This window comes from Labeo rohita, chromosome 9 (assembly GCF_022985175.1).
Source record: "Labeo rohita strain BAU-BD-2019 chromosome 9, IGBB_LRoh.1.0, whole genome shotgun sequence".
Lineage (NCBI taxonomy): Eukaryota > Metazoa > Chordata > Actinopteri > Cypriniformes > Cyprinidae > Labeo > Labeo rohita.
In genome coordinates this window covers 35876757-35903227 of record NC_066877.1, presented here as the reverse complement: position 1 = coordinate 35903227, position 26471 = coordinate 35876757, and the positions used below count along the sequence as shown (strand labels likewise).

The following is a 26471-nucleotide window of genomic DNA, read 5'->3' as shown; positions in this document are numbered from 1 at the left end:
GATCATCAGACAGGACAAGATCAGGATTTGCAGTGTTTGGATCCAGAATCACAGGAGCTGATGAGACACAATCAACAGCTGCTTTTATTCTGATGTTCATATAATGATCAAAAAGTGAACCGTACACAGATTATTATGAATTATGAGACTTGTCCTATTAATCAAACACATCAGACATTTTCCTCTGATCACTGTCAGTGTTGTGACTCTAATTGATTGTTTACATTGGGAAAGTGTTCTCTTCCTCTAATGAGATAAGGAACACTACGGAGACCACATTCTACCCAAAGGGGGAGGTAAACTTGTGCAAAATACTGTCTAAAGACTTACCGGTGGCAAGGATTATATAAGCAGTTCTCTGTGGTGGGCTCCACCTATTTGGAGAGGCAGCCATACACAGAGAACCAGTAACAGAGTGAAACTCTGTTTAGGGGAAAACACAGGGTTTGCAATAGAGAAACTGAAGAGAGGAAGAATACACATATGGGACCATCATTAGAAAGCCACTTTATATGGAGCGTTAAACCAATTATGAGGGTTCACCTGAAAAGGGGCATAACCACAGGTAATGGGTAATGAGTTCCCCCACCAAACTCAACTACAGCAATGAGATGGTAGTCCAAGGTTTACCACTCAAGGGAAACTAAAGCTGGTCCTAAATAGAACATGTCGTCACCTCATAGAGAGGAAAGGTGCTGAATGAAAACTCTATACCCTACTAGTCATTTGAATTAATTTGTTGTAAGAACCCTAGATAAAACTGGTTCCATGTGCAGATTATAAATTCTGGTGAAGGTATTGGGTGTAGCGCAGCCCACAGCTCTACATATGTATCAGAGTAAAGCATCATTTGTTAATGCTGAAGAGGCCACAATGCCTCTGGTCAAGTGCGCCCTCACTCCTGAGAGACATGGTAATTCCCAGGCTTGATATGTCAAGACAATTGCATTTACAATGCAGTGGAATATTCTCTGTTTGGGAAAGCCCTCCCCTAATGAAGTGAAATCATGATGTATTGTCAAGTATGATGACCCAAATTGGTGCTCTGCATTTAACCCAAGCGCAAACAAACAGCAGTAAGAGGAGAACAAGCACACATACACTGTGAACACACACCCGGAGCAGTGGGCAGCCAAGCTCCAGCGCCCAGGGAGCAATTGGGGGTTCGGTACCTTGCTCAAGGGCACCTCAGTCATGGTATTGAAGGTGGAAAGAGCGCTGTCCATTCACAATCCCCACCTTCAATTCAGGAACCGAAGCGGCAACCTTCTCTAACTTCTCTAACCATTAGGCCATGACCCTCTAACCATTAGGCCATGACTGCTCCAAATGCTGTCCTCCAAAGCAGACAAAGAGCTGTTCAGATAACCTAAAACTGCAATTGAGATAAATTCACAAAGCGCGTCCTGGGCACAACAGAGACTAGGCTGGGTCTCCCTCATCAGCAGGATTAGCTTGCAAGGATACAATCTGATCCCTGAAGGGGGTAGAAGGAACTTTAGGCACATACCCTAGGACAGGGGTCACCAGATCCAGTCCTGGAGGGGCCGGTGTCCCTGCAGAGTTTAGCTCCAACCATAATCAAACACACCTGAACCAGCTAATCAAGGTCTTACTAGGTATACTTGAAACTCCCAAGCAGGTGTGTTGAGGAAAGTTGGAGGTAAACTCTGCAGGACACCGGCCCTCCAGGAACAAGTTTGGTGACCCCTGCCCTAGGACAATGGTCTCAGGACAATGTGACAGTATGCGGTCCAAACTTGGCCTGTCACGTTCATGGAGAGGGCTTGTAGTTCTCCAAACCTCTTGACAAAAGTGGGCGCGATCGGGGGGCTGTCTTCATGGAAAGCACACTGTGCGTGCCCTTACTAAATCCAGCGTGACTAAATCCAGACTTAAACTAATCTCTCTGAATGGCCTGTAAGACCACTGAGAGAACCCAAGAGTGAATAAGATGCAGTCTTGGAGGATTTAATCTCTGTGCACCTGTCAGGAATCTAATAACGAGATCGTGCTTTCCCATCGATCTACCATCCACAGTGTCATGATTGCTGCTGTTGCAACCATGTTGACCTTCAAGGTAGATGGAGTTAGGTGCCCTTCCAGGCCCTCTTGGAGGAAGGAAAGCACTGACCCAATACTACATCTCCAAGGGTCTTCCTCCCAGAAAAGAACATCAACTAAAGAACAAGTGCCACTTCAGAATAGATTACTTTATGGAGGGGGACACTAATATGAGACATTGTATCTATCACTGCTGTTGATAGCCCTCTGAATTCTTCCTCGTTCCATCCGAGGACCACACATGGAGGTTTCAAAACTCGAAAAGGGTGAAATTGTACCTTGGCCCTAAGAAAGAAGTTCCTACCTCAGAGGAATGGACCAGGGAGGGGCTGACACCATCAGAGTGAGCTCTGAGAACCAAATCTGGTTGGGCCAATACGGCGGGACCAAAATGACCTTCCCTAATTTTGCACAGCGTGGGTGTAATGTGGTTCACTGGGGGAAATGCATATTTGTGTAAGTCCCTGGGTCAGCTGTATTCATACTGAGGCGAGCCTCAGTTAGGGAGTACCACAGAAGACAATGGGAGGATCCCTGAGAAGTGAACAGATCTATCTGTGCATCACCAAATTGACTCCAAATCAGCTGGACCATATGGGAATGAAGTCTCCACTCTCCTCTAAGCGTAGCCTGTCGCGTAAATGAATTTGCTGAGCGATTAAGTTTGCCTGGAATGTTAGTGGCTCACAGAGATTTGAGCCACTGCTGACTTTAGAGAAGGAGATGGCAGGCGAGTTGTGACATGCATTTTTAACAAATACCATGCACTTGCCTTGGATCAAAGGTCAAAACCTCCTCAAATCTAGAAGCACAGGCAACAACTCTTGGCAGTTGATATACAAAGTCAAAGTCAAAGTCAACTTTATTGTCAAATCTGCCATATGTGCCGGACATACAGAGAATTGAAATTTCGTTACTCTCAGACCCTAGGTGCATACACGTAACATTAAATACAAGGTAGAATTAGAAATGCAAATAAATACAATTATACATATATATATATATATATATATATACATAAAAATATTGTGCAAAAACAGCTTATGAGTGTAATAAAGTGACATAGTAATAACAGACAAAAGTCTTTAGAGGTAGTCTGAGGGTAGTAAGTGGGTAGTAAGAGGTAGTTAACAGAGCACCAATACTACACAAAGTGACTGGTGCCGGTCGGTGGGTGTGTGTGTAAGTGTTAGTGCGTGAGTGTGTTTGTGTGTGTGTGTGACACAGTTCTGGAAGTTCGTGGGGCAGAAGAAGGGAGTGGGGGCAGAGCCGGGAGAGAGTTTAGCTTCCTGACAGCCTGATGGGTGAAGCTGTCCTTCAGTCTGCTGGTCCTGGCCTGGAGACTCCGCAGTCTCCTCCCTGATGGCAGCAGGCTGAAGAAGCTTTTCATAGGGTGGGAGGGATCAGCTGCTATGCAGAGGGCTTTTTTGGTGAGACGGGTGCTGTAGATGTCCTGGAGGGAGGGGAGAGGAACACCGATGATCCTCTCAGCTGCTCTCACTATGCGTTGGAGAGTTTTTCGGCAGGACGCATTGCAGGCTCCAAACCACACAGTGATGCAGCTCGTCAGGATGCTCTCGATGGTGCCTCTGTAGAAGGTGTACATGATGGGGGCCGGTGCTCTTGCTCTTCTCAGTAGAGACACTGCTGTGATTTCTTAGCCAGTGCAGTGTTGTTGTTCGTCCAGGAGAGATCCTCAGTGATGTGCACACCCAGGAACTTGGTGCTGCTCACTCTCTCCACAGACGCACCGTTGATGGTCAGAGGAGCGTGCTGAGTGTGCGCTCTCCTGAAGTCAACAATAATCTCCTTCGTTTTCTCCATGTTCAGAGAGAGATTGTTGTCTCTGCACCACGCAGCCAGGCGGCTCACCTCGCTTCTGTAGTCGGTCTCATCCCTTTTGCTAATGAGACCCACCACAGTCGTGTCGTCCGCAAACTTGATGAAGAGGTTGGAGCTGTGTGATGGTGTGCAGTCGTGGGTCAGCAGAGTGAAGAGGAGGGGGCTCAGCACACATCCCTGAGGGGCCCCCGTGTTAAGAATGATGGTGCTGGATGTGTTACTGCCGACCTGTACTACTTGTGGTCTTCCGGTGAGGAAGTCCAACAGCCAGTTACCCAGTGAGGTGTTGAGCCCCAGCTGGACCAGTTTTTGAGTGAGCTGTTGGGGGATTATAGTATTAAATGCTGAACTGAAGTCAATGAACAGCATTCGGACGTATGAGTCTTTTTTGTCCAGATGTGTGAGTGTTGAGTGGAGTGAAGTGGAGATGGCATCATCGGTCGAGCGGTTGGGCCGATACGCAAACAGGAAGGGGTCCAGGGAGGGGGGCAGGACAGTCTTAATGCGCTGCATGACTAGCCGTTCAAAGCACTTCATGAGGATGGGAGTAAGTGCAACAGGACGGTAGTCATTAAAGCAGGAGGGAGATGACTTTTTAGGGACCAGAATGATGGTGGTGGCTTTGAAACAAGTCGGGACGACAGCCTGGTTGAGAGTAATGTTGAAGATGTCTGTGAAGACATCTGTGAGTTCCACTGCACAGTCTCTCAGTACGCGACCAGGAATCTTGTCAGGACCCGGAGCTTTGCGTGTGTTGATCCTGCTGAGGGATCTCCTCACACTGTTTGGGGACAGAGTCATCACCTGGTCACCAGGAGGGGGTGGGGTCTTTTGTGCAGTGGTGGTGTTTTGCACTTCAAAGTGAGCGAAGAAGGTGTTCAGCTCGTTCAGCAGGGAGATGGTGCTATCACAGGTCTGTGGTGGGGGCTTGTAATCTGTGATGGTCTGTATGCCCCGCCACAGGCTCCGTGTGTCTCTGCTGTCTTTGAAGCGATGTGATATTCCCCTGGAGTACTGTCTCTTAGCCTCTCTGATGCCACGGGACAGGTTGGCCCTGGCTGTCTTCAGGCATCTCCAGCTCTGAAGGCAACGCTCCGAGCTTTCAGCAGCCTGTAGACCTCCCCTGTCATCCATGGTTTTTGGTTGGCACGGACAGTGATGGTTTTAGTGACTGTTACATCCTCAGTGCATTTGTTGGTGTAGGCTGTAACAGTCTCTGCGTACTCCTGGAGGTCAGTGGTATTATTGTAAGTGGCAGCCTGCTTAAACATATTCCAGTCTGTGATGTCAAAGCAGTCCTGTAAAGCCTCTGAAGACCCTTCCGGCCACACTTGTATCTGCTTACGAACCGGTTTGGTGACTTTAACGAGTGCTCTGTAAACAGGCATTAGCATGACAGTGATGTGGTCTGAGGCGCCGAGGTGGGGGAGGGGGAAAGCTTTGTAAGCTCCTCTCTGGGTGGTGTAAAAAAAGTCCAGTGTGTTATTTCCCCGTGTTGGAAAGTCTATGTGTTGTTGTATTTTGGGAAACACACTTTTTAAGTCTGCATGATTAAAATCCCCAGCCACGATGAGAAAAGCATCAGGGTGGGCTGTCTGTTGCTCACTGATGTGCTGGTACAGTTCATTCAGTGCCTCACTCCTGTTGTTGCCATTAGAGGAGGGAGGGATGTACACAGCACACAGCAGTATGGCTGTATATTCGGTAGATAGAACGGCTGGCACTTAATAACCATAAACTCCAACACTGATGAGCAGTATTTGCAGACCGCAACAGCATCACGGCACCAGGCGTCATTGACGTAAACACAAAGTCCGCCACCGCGGGTCTTACCTCCCGCGACAACAACTCTGTCGGCACGGTAGCACGTTAGCTGGTCGAGCTGAATGGCGTGGCCCGGGACACTGTCGCTGAGCCATGTTTCCGTGAACACAAAAACACAACAGTCCTTTACATTCCTCTGAGATGAACGTAGTAGTCGGATGTAGTCCAGTTTGTTATCTAGTGAGCGTACGTTGGCCAGAACGATGGAGGGGATAGCGGGTTTGTGTGGGCTAGCCGCTAGCCTAGCTCGGATGCCTCCGCGCTTACCCCTCTTCTGCTTCCTCTCACACCGCTTGAGGCGCTTCCATTGTGGGCGAGGTGCAGGAGTGGGGGTCGGTGATTGAGTAGGCCTCCGGAGTAGACTCAGATCATTCAGCTCTTCGGCGTCCGCGGAGTTTAACCAAAGAGTATAGAAGTACCAAGAGGCGAAACTCTGTACTGATATGGGCAACAGTCTATAGATGGCGCTGCGGAGGCGTTGCCGCCATTTTGGACTGACACCTGCAAAAAGTGTGTAGAAGATGCGAGCGAGCAAGTGGCTGAAACGTAAGCAGTGTGCTGCAATAAATTGCAGCAATTATCAATCCACCAGGCATGATTTTGCGTTTCACCGGTTTCCAAGTGATCCACAAAGGTAATAATAATAACAAGGGGAAATATTTTAACTATGAATTGATTTTACAGTACATATTAAATTGTTAGCAGGACTGCTTGACATTAACATCCGCCAACTCGCCAAATGCAGGTTGATTTCAGCTGTAGCGGGTAACACAGTAACTCCCACTTACCACTTTGGCGGGTTGAATTTTATATACAGTTAATACAGTTTTTAACAGACGCTAGGACACATTTCTCAATACTTAGGTCACTTTTGCAAAACTCTTCACACAATTCTCCAAACCAACTTTCAGCTTGGCAAAGCAGTTCATTTCACATTCAGAATGCACTACAACTACCAAAACACTTTATTCAGGTCTCAAATAAACTCATTCTTCCACAACACTAGCAAAGGTTGACAGCCGACAAACACACTTTGTCACCCACAAAACATTGAGCTAAAAAACACTAACAACATGTAGCATTACACAGTGTTTTCTTGTGTAAAACAAGGACACATCTCTGTTCATAATTGCAATAAATATTGTTTATAACTGCAATATATGTTACTGGAATGAATCAGACATGATGCAGAATTTGGCAATATTTTATGTTGTTTATTTATTTTTATTTTTTTGCACTAGGTAATTCCAAAATACAAGAATTTGTATACACATCATCTACTGATACAGATACAATAGTAATGCTAATCTATAAAAAATTCAACAGCAATAAAATATTGCAAAAAAATGCAGATGTCCTGCATGTACAAAGAGTTTTGGCAGTTGTTGTGTCTGAGTGAGAAAAGAAGTCATGAAATTTGAGAGATGTAGTCATTGATTGCATTTTGTGCCAAAACAATGATAATTGATCCTCAGTTTAGCCCACACAGACTTGTTGTGCTCACTGTGTGAATAGTTTTGCAAAAGTGACATTTTGTATTGAGAAATGTGTCCTAGCGTCTGTAAAAAACTGTAAATCGAAATTAATGCTTGTCTGAGACGAGTAGATATTTTTTCAGAAGTAAAAGAAGAGAATTTTACTTGTAGTAGTAGTTTTATACCTAACATTTTTATAAGCTGAAGTTATGCCCCATCTTTTGCAGATGTGCCCGGTGGGTCCAAAATCTTCAAAATGCATCCCTTGATAATATACCTTTGGATCGGCTGCATCATTCCTATAGAGTGTGCAGTGCTCATTTTCACCAGAGCCAGTTCAAAAGGCCATCTGATGTGTATGTATAGTATGAAACTGTAATGGTTTATGAAAATCTGTGTAAATATGCCTAACATTTCGAAAAACTGGTTGTTCTTAAAGTACCTTCTAACATCTCTAACAAAACTAATGCCTGAGATTCAGTGGAGCCTGAAATTCCTTTTCTTTCCTTCTCTCCTTTTTCTAAACTCCTGCTCCCAACTACCTATACAGCACCTACCCCCACATACTTGTACAAATGAACCCTCGTCCATTGTTAGTTTCCTGATATAGTTAAAAATACTGTGATTACTGAAGTTCATAAAATGTCTAGTATGTCACTTACATACATGCCTGTGAAATATAATTATAGTAGTAATACATATTACACACTGAAGTAGCATTAAAATCCTAATATGATGAGTTGATAATTCCTATATATACAAAGAAGTGAGGATTACAAATTATCATTGTCTTACAGCCATGGTGGATTGAAATGGGATGCTGTGCCCACAATTATTGATGCCCCTAATCCGCCTCCCCCACTAGACATGGAGAGGAAGCGCAAACCTCCTAAGTCCCGCCAGGAGTTGCCCTGTAAAAAACGTAAGATGCTCATTTATTTCATAAGTTGACTTATTCTCTTTACAAACAGGAAGTTTGGACGTGTCTAGCATTCTACAGCAATAATGTCTGATTTATTGTATTAATATTTTTCTGCAGTTAAAATTACATTTCAAAAGTTGTTACTCTTCCCCTGTTTCCCCAGGCAAGCAGAGTCATGTTCCTCCCTCTGAAAAGGATAGTGTAGCAGGGTCTTCATCACAGGAGCAGGTCAATGAGGAAGCTGTAAGCAGGGTCTTCATCACAGGAGCAGGTCAATGAGGAAGCTGTAGCAGGGTCTTCATCAATGCGAGAGCGACACATTGAGGATGTGGTATATTCATCTGTACGACAGCGTCATCGTACGGCTGCTGCTGAGTGCTTGCTCACACTGAAGATCAGGGCTCTGAAATCCCAGGTAAACAAGCTGCGAGCAAAAGTGAAGCACCTGCAACGCCAAAAGGTCAGCAAGGGAAAAAAGGAGCTGACAAAGAAGGAGCTGATGATGAAGGAGCTACAGCAGTTGCTTCCTGCTAAAGTGTATGCTTTTGTGTCCACACAGCTACAAATGTCTCAGCGAAAATGTCAAGGTTACAGGTGGACCACTCAGGATAAAGCATTCTTCCTGTCTCTTTGGCACGCAAGTCCTAAGTGTTATAGGCTTCTCTGCAAAGTGTTTTCTATGCCATCTGTCCGTACTCTGCAAAAGACCTGCCAAGCTGTTGATTTTAAAACCGGTTTCAATACCAACATTTTATCCACCATGAGAAAGGCCATGGAGACCACTAAGCCCATCGACAAACTGTGTGCCATTGTCACAGACGAGATGTCATTGAAAGAAGCAGTACACTACAATGAAGCTGCTGATAGGGTTGAGGGATTTGAGGACTTTGGCAAAGGTCAGCGCACCCCATATGTGGCCAACTACGCCTCTGGCTTTATAGTTAGAGGCCTTTTTACAAAATGGAAGCAGCTGTTTGGCTACTGTTTTACTAGTGGGCCCATACCACATGTGCGGCTTCAGTCAATGCTCTTTGATGGAATCCGTGAGCTGAGGAAGGCAGGTATGGAATGCTTGGTGTTTATATGTGACCAGGCTGCTGGTAACCGCACCATGCTTACTCGCCTTGGAGTGACAAAGGAGCAGCCATTCTTCAGTGTTGATGGCATCAGAGTGTTTTGCCTGTGGGATCCACCCCACCTCATAAAGAACATCAGGAACAATTGGCGTCGCCATGGCTTTGTTTTGGATGGTAATGAGATAACCTGGGACATTCTGGAAGATCTCTATGCTTATGACAGTCACCAAGAAATCCGTTTGTGCTGCAGGCTAACAAAGAAACATGTCCATCTTCCTCCATTTGCCTCCATGCGGGTAAGGTTAGCCACACAGGTGCTGAGTCACTCAGTTGCTGTTGGAATCAAGACTCTGACAGACATAAAGGGTCTTACAGGCCAGCATCAGCAAAACTATCTGGCGGCTGCCCGATTCTGTGAGAACTTCAATGGCCTTTTTGACTGCTTTAACTCCAAACAGCTGAAAGATTCTCACAAGCTCAAATGTGCAATTTCAGATGCATCTGCCCATTTTCCATTCTTTGATAAGTGTCTGGAGTGGCTCCCACGTCTGAAGCTTGTCGGTGCTAACTCTAACAAGAAGCAGATTCCATGTGTTGAGGGCTGGCAACACAACATCTTGTGACTGAAAATGCTGTGGTCTGATCTTCGCCAACGTCATCAGGTGTCCTTCCTGTTAACAAATCGTCTTAATCAAGACTGCCTTGAAAATGCCTTCTCAAGCATTAGGGGTATGTAACATACACATTGTAGTCAGCATGTACATCAGTATCCATAGATTGTAATTACCTTTTATTACTTGTTTTTTACTTATTTTTCAGCCCGTGGTGGTAATCGCGACAACCCAGACTCAGTCCAGTTCGAATGTGAATACCGAGCTGTGGCCACAGGACTGATGTTCAGCAATTCAGAAAAGACAAATTGTGAACAAGATCTTGACGCCTTGTTGCTACAGTTCAGTACATATGCCTCTCATGAGAGCCCTCAGGTCATCGTTGACCCTAAGAGCATCATGGAATAACACGGGTACTACAGAGTAGCTACTGATTTTGGTGAGTAATTATTGATTATGTAGAATGTCATGTTTTGAAATTTACATTATAACTAATAATGCTTAATTGTGTTTTATTACTATCTAACAAGATATGATGGACTGCACTGAGGTCAGGGAGAGAGAGAATTTCTTGGTCTGTGAGTCAGAGAAGTCAGGTCAAGTAGTCAGCAAGGACCAGCTGTCTACCTTTAGTAACTCTGAGGGAGAGTGCTCAGCCAGGAACAGCTATCTCCAAGAACATCAGGTCTACAACAAAGACAGAACTTGTTGATGCTCACCAATGAGAATTTTCAATGTAACCCACAACACATAATTAGTAATGGATAATGAACAACACAGTGTTTGTATATCATGAGGTGGTAATGCAGCCTAGGGCAGGGCAATATATCACACAATATATTCAAGTACATCTCATTAGTAAGGCCAGTTCTTTGTTTAGCAGTAAATCTCCATCACCTGTTTTCAAATGGGGCAGCAGTTAATACAGGGAGCCGTAGATCACTGACAAGCTACACAATATCGCGTTCAATTTCGCGGGTGATTCATTTGTGTTACTGAATGCGATATTGCTAATCAAAGAACTGGCTTTACTGACGAGATGCATATGACTATATGTCAGTCCATTTGTTAATGTTATATTTTGTTTATGTTTCTAGAGCAGTGATGGTGTCCTGAGCTCTGACATCAACCCACCTTCGTTTGATCATGATGGAAATGTGCTGGTTTACATCGCTGGATACATCGCTGACAAGGTTGTGGGGAAATTTGCTGATCCTGAAGGTCCCTGCAAGGAATGCAAAGTTCTTAGCACACATGTTCCTACTGATCCTAGATACACTTTCCTTAAAGACAAGCAGTACACTGACCTTGCCTTGGGAGAGAAGGGCCTGAAGGTGCCCAGCACTGCACTGGTGGACTTAGTCGTAGCCCTGGAAGCTAACTTCCGCAAACATATAAACGGTGTTGTTCATAGTGTCGGTCTGGGAAAGAAATTATTTACAAGTGGCATGGAGGTTGTCAGTGAGTGCAGGGAAGTAGTGTGTAACAAGGAAGAGTGCAAGACATCACTTGTGTACTTGGTAAAATTATTTAACAGGATTAGAATTCATCATATATTGCGCACCCAAAATCGGCACATCTCTCAGCCTAATCAGAAACGCAACAGGAAATTTTTAAAGATAACTCATCAGTAAATTCTTGATCTTTTTTGTGACACACGTGTACCACAATCATTCTCTTCCACTTCCATTCTACTCCTTTCTTATATCTTACAATCTCTTACAGAATTTTCTCTCTCACATAAACACAAAATTGCTGCTGATAGTTTTGATCTTTTACTACCACTTCCACTTTATTTATCTTACTATTTACAGTTAATGTTAAATGTGTGCACTTGATACAGTACAAAAATATTCTCTCTCTTAATCTCTTCTAACACAATTGGCAGTGGTGGTTTTGATCTCTGTTGCTTATTTGATTTTGATCTATTACTATTTTCAGTTCAGTGTTCACTTAATACATGACAAATTACAGAGACCTCACAATAGTTGGAGTCCTTGAGACAATGGTTGCTAGGTGTTCATATTTTGTGATAAATTTGAACAGTTTTTTATGAATGTGTACCATTTTTTTATAAATGTATTTTTTAATAAAAAAAAAAAATTACATTGTGAATAAATAAATTTGAGTGTGTCTGACTCTATCACTACCAAACATCAAATCTGGTTATTTCACTACATTAAGTTTTTAACTTAACAAGGAAAAAAATACAATAGAACATAGATATGGGTAAGTAAAGGGTTTGCAGTAATTGTATCGGTTTACTTGGTAAACAGTAAGCAGTATGAAACAGTCTAGTCAATTGGTGAAGGGGACCTGTCTATAATATTTAATTTAGATATAAATACATATATATACAAACTTTACATAAGTCATTGTAAGTTGGTCAAGCGTGACTGGCTCGTATTATTCTACGGCGTTTTGTGTAGGTGTCAGTCCAAAATGACGGCAGCACAGTTATGTCATGGGCGGAACTGTTGCTATGGAGCGTTCTATTGAGTTTCGCCTCTTGGTACTTCTATACTCTTTGGTTTAACTTAAAAAGTTTGTTTCTGCCGATGTCGAGCAAAAATGTTCGGCTATATACGCGCTTAAAGACAGATAAACGCGATGAAGACGTACAAAAACACTGCGATTTACAGGACGAAAAACACGAAAACACCGTTTTGTTGGGAGAGAGAGAAGCCACAGCATGTGCACGCGCCGCCATCTTGGATAGGACAAATCCAAGATACAGAAAGGCACTGTAAATAATCCCTCATATACATCCCTCATGAACCAATGATCATTTAACCTTTATAATTGAATTAAACAATTATTCAGATTCTTTTAGTCTGTTGAACAAATATGGTAAATTCAGGTAAAGTGGGCAGTTAAAGCTTAATTTTATTCAATTGATTTACACTTTCAGAGCATAACTATGATCTTTAATTAAAGGAGCAGTATATTTCAAAATGACAAGTAGTTTTAGCTGATGCAATATGACACTGGTGATTGTGGGATTGTGGCACCTCAAATGAAAGTCATCATGAAAGATATTAAAGCCATTTGACATTTAGGTGTCATTCAGTTAATTTCTAACTCGTAATGTAAACAAATATTATTGTTATGACAGTACTTGTGTTATTTGTCACTGCAGTTAATATGGATAAAAAATAAAATGAAAATATTACACGTGGACCTTAAAGTTAGCAAAGGAAAAAGAAGAAGAAAAAACTGTGGCCCATCTGAATTTACTGACTATAATTATGATATAGATTAAATATCTGAGCTAAGATGACAGTAAGAGATGAAAGCAGGTTGATTCAGACATACATGTGTAACGTTTACTGACTATTTAACGGTAAGATCCTCAGACGGTCACTAATGAAGAAAGGAAAGACTGTGTCAGTGAAGGTGGTTGTGAATGTGTGTAGATGTGTGTTAGTTACAGGATCAGAGAATGACACCGTTCCTCTGTCATAGTCCAGATCAACTCTCACACGCTCAAGATCCTGTTCAACAGGAAAACCAAACTCTTCAGACCATCTGTACTGCACACTCCAGACATCAGTGTCAAAGAAAACATCTCCCTTCCTTTGGTTTGATGCTGTAGTTACTCCAAGACTCCAGACTGGACTCTCTTTAATCTCTAAATCCCAGCAGTGTGTTCCTGAGTTAAAACCCTCTGAACCCAGAACACAGAGACACCTGTCAAATCTCTCTGGATTATCAGGAAGCAGTTGTTTGTTCTTGCTCCATCTCACACTGGTCAGATCATCAGACAGGATGAGATGTGGATATGCAGTGTTTGGATCCAGAATCACAGGAGCTGATGAGACACAATCAACAGCTGCTTTTATTCTGATGTTCATATAATGATCAAGAGTGAACTGTACACAGATTATTATGAATTATGCAGTGCTGGGAAGGTTATTTGGAAATGTAATAGGTTACAGATTACAAGTTCCTTGATTTAAAATGTAATAAGTACTGTAACTTTTCAATTACTTTATTAAAGTAATGTAACATTACTTTTTGATTACTTTTCTAAATTTCTAAATTTTTTAACTGTTAATCATTTTGAAACATTTCAACCAGGCAGGGTTAACTTTACAGTAGCACTTAACACTGATTACTGTCAGACTTTCAAAATCCTTTATCACTTGAATTAACATTATAATAAGTAAGGGATAATATACATCTTTATTTTGCAATAACAACTGGCTGGATGTACATTATCCCATTTATTACACAGCTGCTTGCCACAAAAGCAAATAATTAGACATGGAACACTGATGTGAGTTGAAATATTTGAATGCAAAGCTTCCAAAGCTTCGTCCTACCACTTTTATTACACAACATTTCACCACATAAATAATTAAGTACTATACTTACAGTACTAGTTTGTTAGTTATCTTACAGTGTACAAAACAAAATGGCAGCAGCTGCATTTAAAATAAGTTTTAGAAAGAGTCCATGAAACCAGGATGACATAATCAAGAAATTGTACACATAATATTGAATTGAGTTTTAATATTTTATTAGCTAACCAAATGCAAAGCTTCCACTAAGAAAAATTATCAAGTGTATAGGCCAACGTAAGTTTCCCAGATGAGTTTGAGTTATTAGCTTTTACCAGTTTTTATCAGGGAATAACATACCTTGGAATGTCATGACTGACCAATCAGAATCAAGCATTCCACAGAGCCGTGTAATAATTTTATTTAAAAAATTTAGATCATTTTAGATCATTCTGAGGTTAAATTTAGATTTGAAATCATAACAAGAAATAGTTTAATAGCTATGATACTGGGTTTGAAATCAAATGTTTGCATAGTTATGACAACAATGGCATCTAACAATGCGTTGGACAAAACAATCTATCTTAAAAACTAAAGTATATGCATAAACCCAAATAGGAAATAAAACAGTTATTGAATAAGCATGTGTCCTATTCTGCGTCCTAAACTCTTGAAACATTGGTGTCTCATTTTAGAGCAGTCAATGCAATTTATAAAAGTAGACAATTAAATCTGTATGTGGATGTGTTTGTGTGAAAAAATTCAGATGTAACCCCCTTTGTAATCATTAACATTTTTCAAAAGTAACTGTAATTTAATTACATTTTTTTTTTTTATCAGTAACTGTAACTAATTACAATTACATTTGTTTTGTAATTAATTTATGTAATTCCATTACATGTAACTAGTTACTCCACAACACTGGAATTATGACACTTGTCATATTGATCAAACACATCAGACAAACCAGGGTATCTTCCGTCCATTTGTTTTTTGATTTAATATTGAAAGAATAAACATGAGAAAACGGCTCCTTTTTCGTTTTTTCATTCTTTCCAGAAAAACGAAAAACAAGAATTCAGCTTGATTTTTCATTTTTCATTCAGGAGTGGAAAAATGAATAAACAGCTTAAATACTCGATTTCTACAAGTGGGCGAGCCCCTTTCTACCGATTGGTCAGCCGAAGATCAAACCACACCCCCGTCAGTTCTTCCGCAGTTTCGCGCAGAATAATAATCCTCCAGTTGCTGCAGTTGAACGGATAATTAACGCGTTTATTGCAAATACATTTAATCTTTTTTGCTCACGAAACAACCACACTGATGAATGGCTCGACACAACCCCTACCGGGGCAGAGCCTAGACAGGGCTTTCTTCTGTGTGCTATTCGCAAATTGCCACGTTTTTTATCATGAAACATGCTGTGATTTACTCCAAAGTAACTTTCGAATGATGTCCTGCTCTTATCTGTATGACTGTAAATGACAGAGTATTATTGTTTCCGCTGCTGAGGGAAGAAATTCCAATGATGGCACTGGCGCCTCGCGCGCTCACACAACGTACCAATGCACTGTTCATTATCAAAGTAAAGGCGCTGTCAACCAAACATATAAGGAGTTATTACGCTTAATTAAATGTGTCTGTTGTACAATAGCCTATAGGCAAAATGTAACTTGTATAGTTGCTGACTGTTATTTTGCTTGCATATTGGGACCCGATTGAAGAAGCCTTCTTTACAAAAATATTTTAGCAGGTAAATCGCAAAGAGGCTATGGAAACTTTGGAATTAAATAAATGGCTTTCTGCGTTTAAAATAAATGTTGTTTATAACGGCACTATTTTTAAATAGGCTAGCATATTTTTATTTTACATGGCTACTTATATTTTTTTATTCTTGTTTGTTTTCTGAATACCATTCATTTAAGGATTTGAAGTGAAGTGAGGTGAAGTAAATGTTAATAGTGTTTATGTGCACAACGACTTGCTCGGGTTGTCAAATAGTCAGAATGACAGTTCTTGTGTGAACATTAGGCTTACACCAGAGTCAATGCCTATTCTTTCATTTTTGTATTAGTGTTTAAAATATTTAATGTACAACTAATCTAATTATTTGTATCTTAATTTTTTTTTTACTTATTTGGCGACCAGGGTAGGCTGCCATCAAAAGGACAGCCATCAAACCCGGCCAACTAATGCAAAGCGTAAGTAAATTTATGTCTACATAGAAGAAAGCCCAGTCCAGGCTCTGCCCCGGTACGGGTAGTGTCGAGCCATCGTTAGTGTGGTTGTTTAGTGAGAAAAAGATTAAATGAAGTTACAATAAACGCGTTAATTATCCGTACAACTGCAGCAGCGGAGGATTATTATTCTGCGCGAAACTGCGGAAGAACTGATGGAGGCACGGTTTGATCTTCGGCTGATCAATCGGTAGAAAGGGGCGTTTCGTTTCGCCCACTTGTAGAAATCGAGTATTTATCCTGTTTATTCATTTTTCCACCCCTGAACGAAAAACGAAAAATCAAGCTGAATTCTTGTTTTTCGTTTTTCTGGAAAGAATGAAAAAACGAAAAAGGAGCCGTTTTCTCATGTTTCTTCTTTCAATATTAAATCAAAAAACGAATGGATGGAACATACCCTGATTCAGATATTTTCCTCTGATCACTGTCAGTGTTGTTATAGTAAATATTTTAGATTTGTCAATCAATCAAACTGAACTGAGATCTGCTGTATCACTGTAACTGTAAATATCATATGGACCAAGTTGTTTTTCTCTTGTTTACGGCTCATTTTGGTGTAGTAGCTCATCTGGTTATTCACACAAAATGCTGAAATCTGTAAATATTCCCTCATGTGTCATTTCCAGTGTATGTGTAACAGCACAGATCTTCTCCAGACTCACTGTTTTGGACAATGTCCTGCATCTTCTTCCAGACTCTGAACGGCAGGTTGCCCAAGTAACGTGGCACATGAATCAAAGCTCCAGAAGGCGTCTGTGGATCCGGCTGTGAGATCTGGACTCTGGAAGAACATTCAGGAGTCAGAACTGCAGTGGCTTTGGCTTCAGAAGCAGAGAGACCAGAGACACCAGCAGATCACTCACCTTTCCATCGTGACTGGAAACTCCTGCAGAACAAACACACCATTTACCATCAACAACTCATTAATCATTATCATTAATCAGTCAGTCAATGGATGTTTTGTAATCAGACCTTTATAAAGTAGACGTCATTGGCTTTCATCATCTCCTCCGTGTCTTTGATTGTGTGTGAAAGAGCTGAGATGTGTCTGCTGATCTCGTCCAGTTTCTCCTTCATCATCTGCTGCTTCTGTTCCTCTTCCTTTCTCAGTGCAGTGATTGTAGCTTCTTCTTCATCTCTGAGAAACTGATGAAGCTTCTCAAACTGCTGTTTAATCTGACGCTCTGTGTGCTCAGCTTGAGACTGAAATCAAATCACATTCACTTCAATCATCTCAATCAACACACATCAACACATCACATCATTCAGATCCAAGAGAAGCTCAGACACCCGACATATAACAGATCCAGAAGCAGATTGCTACTTGTCATTTACAACAATCAGTATTAGGGAGTAACTAGTTACATGTAGCGGAATTACGCAATTTAATTACAAAATAAATGTAACTTTAATTAGTTACAGTTACTGAGAAAAAATGTGTAATTAAATTACAGTTACTTTTGAAAAATGCCAGTGATTACAAAGGGGATTACATCTGAATTTTTTCACACACCCATCCCCACTTACAGATTTAATTAACTTCCTTCATAAATTGCATTGACTGCTCTAAAATGAGACACCAATGTTTCAGGAGTTTAGGACGCAGAATAGGACACATGCTTATTCAATAACTGTTTTATTTCCTATTTGGGTTTATGCATAAACTATATTTTTTTAAATTGTTTTTTTCCAAGGCATTGTTAGATGCTATTGTTTTCTGTCATAACTATGCAAACATTTGATTTCAAACCCAGTATCATAGCTATTAAACTATTTCTTGTTATGATTTCAAATCTGTATTTAACCTTCTCAAAGTAAATAAGAGCTGTTAAGTCTAAATTTGTGGCTTCGACGCCAATAGCCTTGTGGTTAGCGTGCCGACATATAGCGCAACTGCGCTCACGGCGACCCGAGTTCGATTTCCGTCTCTAGGCCCTTTGCCAATCCCGCTCCCCTCTTTCGTGTCATCTCTCTACTGTCCTATCACAATAAAAGGCATAAGAAGCCCAAAAAAATAAGTTAAAAAAAGTCTGAATTTGTGGTGGCTGTGCTTTAAATTAAATTATTACACGGCTCTGTGGAATACTTGATTCTGATTGGTCAGTCATGACATTCCAAGGTATGTTATTCCCCGATAACAACTGGTAAAAGCAAACAACTCAGACTCATTCGGGGCAACTTAAGTCAGTGCTATATGCTTGATAATTTTTCTTGGCGGAAGCTTTGCGTTTGGTTAGCTAATAAAATATTAAAGCTTAATTTAATATTATGTGGACAATTTCTTAATTCTGTCATCCTGGTATCGTGGACTCACTCTATTGTTTCATACAAATGCAGCTGCTGCCATGTATTTATTTATTTATTTATTTATTTATTTTGTACACTGTAATGAATTCTAACTACTACTACTACTTAATTATTTATGTGGTGAAATGTTGTGTAAGAAAAGTGGTATGACTGCACTGTATCCCCAAAATGTCTAGCTTGAACTTGCCGTTTGCTAGCAACTGATTTCTTCATGGAAGCTTTGCGTTCAAGTATTTTAATTCAGATCAGTGTTTCTAAATATTTTGACACGAAAACATCTAAATAATCTATCAAGCAGCTGTGTAATAAGTGGGATGATGTACAGTTGTTAACGCAAAATATAGATGTATGTTATCCCTTACTTATAATAATCTTAATTCATAAAGGATAAAGGATTTTAAAAGTCTGACAGTAATCAGTGTTAAGTGCTACTGTAAGGTTAACTCTGCCTGGTTTAAATGTTTCAAAATGATTAACAGTTGAGAATATTAGAAATTTAGAAAAGTAATCAAAAAGTAATTAAAAGTAATGTTACATTACTTTAATAAAGTAATTGAAAGTTACACTACTTATTACATTTTAAATCAAGTAACTTGTAATCTGTAATGTAAATGTAAATCCTATTACATTTCCAAAGTAACCTTCCTAACACTGGCAACAATATATAACAAATCATAATTGTGTATAGTGATCACACATCTGTACTGAAAATTACACTGGTGAATTCTGTTTCTCACCTTGATGTGTTGATCTGTTTTGTCAAACTGTTTTTTAATATATTCCTTGTGTTGAAGTTTCTCCTGTAAGGACTTCAGTTCTGTATTGAGCCCCTGCTAAAATTGGACAAAATAAAAATATATTAAACATCAGATTACAGTGAAGAGAAGAGAACACAGTAACCATACAGTGCTGTGAAAAAAAGTATTTTTGCCCCATCCTGATTTATTTTTGGTGTGTGAATGTCACATTATATTGATTCAGAAATTAAAACCTAACATGAAACAAAGGCAAGTAGAACTTCTTCAACAGAATGCTGAAGTTATTAAGTCTTACCCAGTAACACTTTAATGTACACAAAAATAGAAAAAATCATATATAAAATATAGTGTATAAAAGAAGTATATATAATATGAATATGAAGAAATATTGAGAGCAGGAATGTGATGATATCTTTATGACTTATTGTTTTTTACATATGGAAACAAGAGACATTTGTCCTACCTTATATGATGAAACTACTTCACTTATTGGTCTGAATTTGTGATTGTTGTGTTGTGTTGCATCTTTACACACTAAACACACAGGCTGTTCATCCTCTAGACAGAAGAGTTTGAGTTTCTCAAAGTGTAAACTGCAGATCTCCTCAGATCCTGATGAACGACTCTCATTTCTCTCCTTCAGGAACGACTCACATAAGTTTTGTAACGCCAGATTTAATGGAGGATGATCGTTTGAGGATCTTCTCCTGCAGACAGGACACTCCTGAGTTTTCTTGGTTCTCCAGAACTGTTGAAGACACTCTTTACAGACACTGTGACTACATGATAAAAGAACAGGAGTCTTGAAGATTTCACAGCACACGGGACAATTATAGTCATATTCAGCTGATGACGCCATTTTCACAGTTTGAGCTCCAGCAATCGAAACTTTACTTTCACTTCCTGAATAACGGTTTCAAACATGAACAACCACAAAAATCACAAAGATCTGCTGTCTGTTCAGAAATAAACCCAAAAATGCTTCTTTTTTTCTCTTCGTTGTCCACTGATGACTGATGCTTGTTTTCTTTTGTCAAAGAGATGAAAATCAGTATGACTCAAAATAGAAGTCAGTCAGTCTCTTCCTGGTAAGTGTTGTGAGAGGGTGGAGTTTCTGATCATCTTTGGGTGTTTAAACAGCTCTGACGACCACATCAAGATTTCTTCAGGTTACATTTTAATAAAATGCATTTAAAATCACATTTCATTGAAACTTTCTCAAGTATAATGCTGGAAAACCTAGAATCAAATACAAAATAATGGAAAAACACAAATATTGATAACATGCTTTAGTTATTGCTCTGTATTTCTCCAGGATCTGTCATGTTGTATAATTTCTTCAAATGCTGAAAATCACAGTGATAAACACTGTGATGTTTGGAGATGTGGGCTGACTGGTGTTTTTATATGCTAATGCAATTATTTAGGGGGCATTTCAAGTTTTCTAAACAGATTTAATCAAGAATTTCTGTAGGAAGTATTTATATTTTAACACTGATGTGAGTTAAAAAGAAATTTTTACATCCATTTACATAAATGAATGAATAATTATTTAGCATTTATAATGGAAATAAACAATTATTCATTACTCTCATGTTGAAGAAACATTGAAATTGTGATATGAATTAAATACCAGAAACATGATGAGTGTCAAAGAGAAAAAAAAATAGGTCAATCCAGACCTACAGGTGTAACGTTTACTGACTATTGAGCGGTAAGATACTCAGAGGGTAACAACAGAATAAAGGAAAGACTGTGTCAGTGAAGGTGGTTGTGAATGTGTGTAGATGTGTGTTAGTTACAGGATCAGAGAATGACACCGTTCCTCTGTCATAGTCCAGATTAACTCTCACATGCTCAAGCTTCTGTTTAACAGGAAAACCAGCCCGTTCAGAACATCTGTGCTCCACACACCAGACATCAGTGTTAAAGAAACCATCTCTTTTCCTTTGGTTTGATGATGTAGTTACTCCAAGAATCCAGCACGGAGTCTTTTTAACCTCCACATCCCAGCAGTGTGTTCCTAAGTTAAAACCTTCTGAACCCAGAACGCATGGAAAGATTTCAAATCTCTCTGGATTATCAGGAAGCAGTTGATTGTTCTCACTGCATCTCACACTGGTCAGATCATCAGACAGGACAAGATCAGGATTTGCAGTGTTTGGATCCAGAATCACAGGAGCTGATGAGACACAATCAACAACTGATTTTATTCTGATGTTCATATAACAGTCAAGAGTGAACCATACACAGATTATTATGAATTATGAGACTTGTCCTATTGATCAAACACATCAGACATTTTCCTCTGATCACTGTCAGTGTTGTGACTCTCATTGATTGTTTACATCGGGAAAGTGTTCTCAATACGGAGACCACATTCTACCCAAAGGGGGAGAAATACTGTCTAAAGACTTACCAGTGGCAAGAATTATGTGCTGAATGAAAGCTCTATACCCTACTAGTCATCTGAATTCATTTGTTGTAAGAATCCTAGATGAAACTGATTCCATGAGATTATAAATTCTGGTGAAGGTATTGGGTATAGCCCAGCCCACAGCTCTACATATGTCGCAGAGTAAGGCACCATTCGTTAGAGGCCGTAACACCCCTGGTCAAGTGCACCCTCACTCCCAAGAGACATGGTAATTCCCGGTCTTGTTACAGGTATGCCATGACAATTGCATTCACAATGCAGTGGTATTTTCTCTGCTTGGAGACAGCTTTCCCCTTCTGCTGTCCTCCAAAGCAGACAAAGAGCTGTTCAGATAACCTGAAACTGTAATTGAGATAAATTCACAAAGCATGCCCTGGTGCACAACAGAGACTAGGCTGGGTCTCCCTCATCAGCAGGTTTAGCTTGGAAGGATTCAATCTTATCCTTTCTTTAGGCACATAGCCTAGGACAATGGTCTCAGGACAACGTGACAGTATGCAGTCCAAACTCCAGGCCTATCATTTTCATGGAGAGGGCTTGTAGTTCTCCAAAACTCTTGACAAAAGTGAGCGCAATCAGGAGGGCTATTTTCATGGATAGGGCACTGTGCTTGCCCTTACTAAATCCAGCCTCAAACTGATCATCTCTGTGACCTGTAAGACCACTGAGAGATCTCAAGAGTGAATGAGATGCAGTCTCTGAGGATTTAATCTCTATGCACCTGTCAGGAATCTAATACCGAGATTGTGCTTTCCCACCGATCTACCATCCACAGTGTCATTTTTTGCTGCTATTGCAACCATGTTGACCTTCAAGGTGGATGGAGTTAGGTGCCCTTCCAGGCCCTCCTGGAGAATGGAAAGCACTGACCCAATACCACATCTTCAAGCGTCTTCCTCCTGGCAAGAACACCAACTAAAGAACAAGTGCTACTTCAGAATAGATTACTTTATAGAGGGGGACACTAATATGAGACATTGTATCTATCACTGCTGCTGACAGCCCTCTGAATTCTTCCTCGTTCCGCCCAAGGACCACACACTGAGGTATCAAAACTCTGGGCATGAGGGCAAAATTGTACCTTGGCCCTGAGAAAGAAGTTCCTACCTCAGAGGAATGGACCAGGGAGGGGCTGACACCATCAGAGTGAGCTCTGAGAACCGAATCTGGTTGGGCCAATACGGTGTGACCAAAATTACCTGTACTGCATCTTCCCTAATTTTGCACATTGTGGGTGTAATGAGGCTCACTGGGAGAAATGTATATTTGCACAAGTCCCTGGGTCAGTTGCATTCATACTAAGGCGAGCCTCAGTTAGGGAGTACCACAGAGGACAAAGGATTCCTGAGAAGTGAGCAGATCTACCTGTGCATCACCAAACTGACCCCCAATCAGCTGGACCATATGGGAATGAAGTCTCCACTCTCCTCTAAACATAGCCTTATGTGAATTCACTGAGTGATTGAGGTCAAACAAATACCACCCTGGTGGCTGATATAAGCTACTGTAGCTGTGTTGTCTCTCTGATTCAATACGTGTTTGCCTTGGATCAAAGGTCGAAACTTCCTCAAAGCTAAAAACACAGGCAACAACTCTAGGCAGTTGATGGACAGAAAGTGAACTGTAAATATTGCCTCATATATGTCATTTTCAGGGCATGTGTAACAGCACAGATCTTCTCCAGACTCACTGTTATGGATAATGTCCTGCATCTTCTTCATGTGGACCAAAGTTGTTTTTTTCTTGTTTATGGCTCATTTTGGTGTAGTAGCTCATCTGGTTATTCACACATAATGCTGAAATCTGTAAATATTCCCTCATGTGTCATTTCCAGTGTATGTGTAACAGCACAGATCTTCTCCAGACTCACTGTTTTGGACAATGTCCTGCATCTTCTTCCAGACTTTGAACGGCAGGTTGCCCAAGTAACGTGACACATGAATCAAAGCTCCAGAAGGCGTCTGTGGATCCGGCTGTGAGATCTGGACTCTGGAAGAACATTCAGGAGTCAGAACTGCAGTGGCTTTGGCTTCAGAAGCAGAGAGACCAGAGACACCAGCAGATCACTCACCTTTCCATCATGACTGGAAACTCCTGCACAACAAACACACCATTTATCACCAAGAACTCAAACAATCATCAATCAATCAATCAATCAATGGATGATCTGAAATCAGACCTTTAGAAAGCAGACGTCATTGGCTTTCATCATCTCCTCCGTGTCTTTGATTGTGTGTGAAAGAGCTGAGATGTGTCTGTTCATCTCCTCCAGCTTCTCCTTCATCATCTGCTTCTTCTGCTCCTCTTCCTTTCTCAGTGCAGTGATTGTAGCTTCTTCTTCATCTCTGAGAAAATGATGAAGCTTCTCAAACTGCTGTTTAATCTGACGCTCTGTGTGCTCAGCTTGAGACTGAAATCAAATCACATTCACTTCAATCATCTCAATCAACACATCACTGGAAACTGAAATGCATTATATTAAACATAAATCATATAAATCATAATTGTTTCAAGTGATCCTACACCTGTACTGAAAATGACTCTTGATTCTGTTTGCTCACCATGATGTGTTGAACTGTTTTCTCAAATTCTTCTTTAATGTTTTCTCTCTTTTTAAGTTTCTCCTGTAAGGACTTCAGTGCTGTATTGAGCTCCTCCTAGAATTGGACAAAAAATAAATAAATAAAACAAAAAATAAATAAAGTGAAGAGAAGTGAAGAGAAAAAAAGTGAAGTGAAGAGAATACAGTGATTATACAGTGCTGTCAAAAAGTATTTGCCTCATCCTGATTTCTTGTTTTTGTACTCATACTAAATTGATCCAGAAATCAAAACCAAACATAAAACAAAAGCAACCTGAGTAAATAAAAATACACTTAAATAGATGTTTTTTTAAGGTAAAATAAATTCTAAAAATTATGAGGAAGAAAGTAACTGAATTATATCATTCACAAAAGAACCAAGGACAACATGGAAGGAGCTCCATTTTCTACACTCTATGAGACAATACTAAAGGAGAATGTCTGGTCTTCAGTCTGCAAGTTGAAGGTCAACTTTAATTATGCAGCAAGACCAAAGCATAGGAGTAAGACTACTTTAAAAGGGCTTTTGTGTGGTCTAGTCAAAGTCCTGACTGTGTCAGGACCTTAACTGGGCAGTTCATGCTGGAAAACCCTCCAATGTGGCTAAACTAAAGCAGTTCTACAAAGAGTAGTAGCCAGTTTGGTTGTCATTATTGCTGCTAAAGGGGGAAATGAGTGTGTTATGGGGGAATAATATGTTATTTGTGCTTAAGGCTCTATTCTGTTTTTACTCAGGATGCCTTTATGTTGTATTTCTTTTAAGATCTAAACATATTTAGTTTGAGATGGGCAAATACTTTTTCACAGCATATTATATTTCATATGAATTTGAGTAAAATGGCACATCCACTCAAACATTAAGTGGATGTATGTGATGATATCTGTGTTTACAAAGACTTATTGTTTTTTATATGAAACAAGAGACATTTGTCCTACCTTATATGATGAAGTCACTTCACTTATTGGTCTGAATTTGTGATTGTCGTGTTGTTTTGAATCTCTGCACACAAAACACGCAGGCTGTTTGTCCTCCAGACAGAAGAGTTTGAGTTTCTCACTGTGTAAACTGCAGATCTCCTCAGATCCTGATGAACGACTCTCATTTCTCTCCTTCAGGAACGACTCACACAAGTTTTGTAATGCCAGATTTACTGGAGGAAACTTTTTTGAGGCTCTTCTTCTGCAGACAGGACACTCCTGAGTTTTCTTGGTTCTCCAGAACTGTTGAAGACACTCTTTACAGACAGTGTGACTACATGATAAAATTACAGGATGCTTGAAGATTTCACAGCACACGGGACAATTATAGTCATATTCAGCTGATGAAGCCATTTTCAGTTTGAGCTCCAGCAATTGAAACTTTACTTTCACTTTCCAAACGACAGTTTCAAACATGAAAAATCATGAGAATCACAAAGATCTGCTGTCTGTTCAGAAACAAACTTCTTCAAAGTTTTTCTCTTCATTGTCCACCGATGGCTGATTCTTTTTTTACTTTTTTCAAAGAGAAGACAATCAGCATGACAAAGGAGAAATAACAAGTCAGTGTTTTCCTGGGAAATTCAGTAAGAGGGTGGAGTTTCTGATCACCTTGGGGTGTTTAAACAGCTCTAATAACAACATAAGGATTTCTTCAGGTTACATTTGAATAACATTCAGAATGAACTTGCATTGAAACTTTCTCAAGTATAATGCTACAAAATCACACACAAGAGAACAATGAAAAACACATTGACAGTAAAAAAGACTCAAGACTCTTTATTGTTTTATTTATTGCTCTTTATTTGATACACTTTCTTGAGCAGAGCTTGGTAGAGTAGTCTCAGTCTCAGATGTCACGCCTTCATGGCTGAACGGCACAAAAAATTGGAAACACTTCAGCAGTTTTGAAGTCGTCATCGGATTGTGTGTGTCACGTTCTTTAACATTCCACCTGGAAATAAAGGTGCCATGACGCAAAATCCCCTCACTGAAGAAGAAAGCCGTCCTGTTTACAACTGCGACAGTGGACGCTGGATTTTTTAAAAGATTGTGAAATAAGTCCTCTTAGACTC

The 26471-nt window shown here is 40.3% G+C and overlaps 2 protein-coding genes across 2 annotated transcripts; both read right to left on the bottom strand.

Moving 5' to 3' along the window:
- Positions 1-8: 8 nt before the first annotated feature.
- LOC127171264 (nuclear factor 7, brain) lies at positions 9-20479 on the bottom strand. The gene is made up of 9 exons (XM_051119808.1): positions 19863-20479; positions 19379-19474; positions 17307-17537; positions 17198-17220; positions 16997-17115; positions 13149-13625; positions 11122-11235; positions 10949-11039; positions 9-57 (listed from the first exon to the last, which is right to left on the bottom strand). The coding sequence occupies exons 1-7, from the start codon at positions 20256-20258 to the stop codon at positions 11192-11194; spliced, it is 1386 nt and encodes a 461-aa protein (XP_050975765.1). The 5' UTR covers positions 20259-20479; the 3' UTR covers positions 9-57; positions 10949-11039; positions 11122-11191.
- A 617-nt stretch (positions 20480-21096) lies between these two features.
- On the bottom strand, positions 21097-25749 carry LOC127171265 (E3 ubiquitin-protein ligase TRIM35). The gene is made up of 6 exons (XM_051119809.1): positions 25354-25749; positions 24398-24493; positions 24016-24246; positions 23908-23930; positions 23707-23825; positions 21097-21581 (listed from the first exon to the last, which is right to left on the bottom strand). Exons 1-6 carry the CDS (start codon positions 25747-25749, stop codon positions 21097-21099), a joined length of 1350 nt encoding a protein of 449 aa, XP_050975766.1.
- Between the last annotated feature and the right edge of the window lie 722 nt (positions 25750-26471).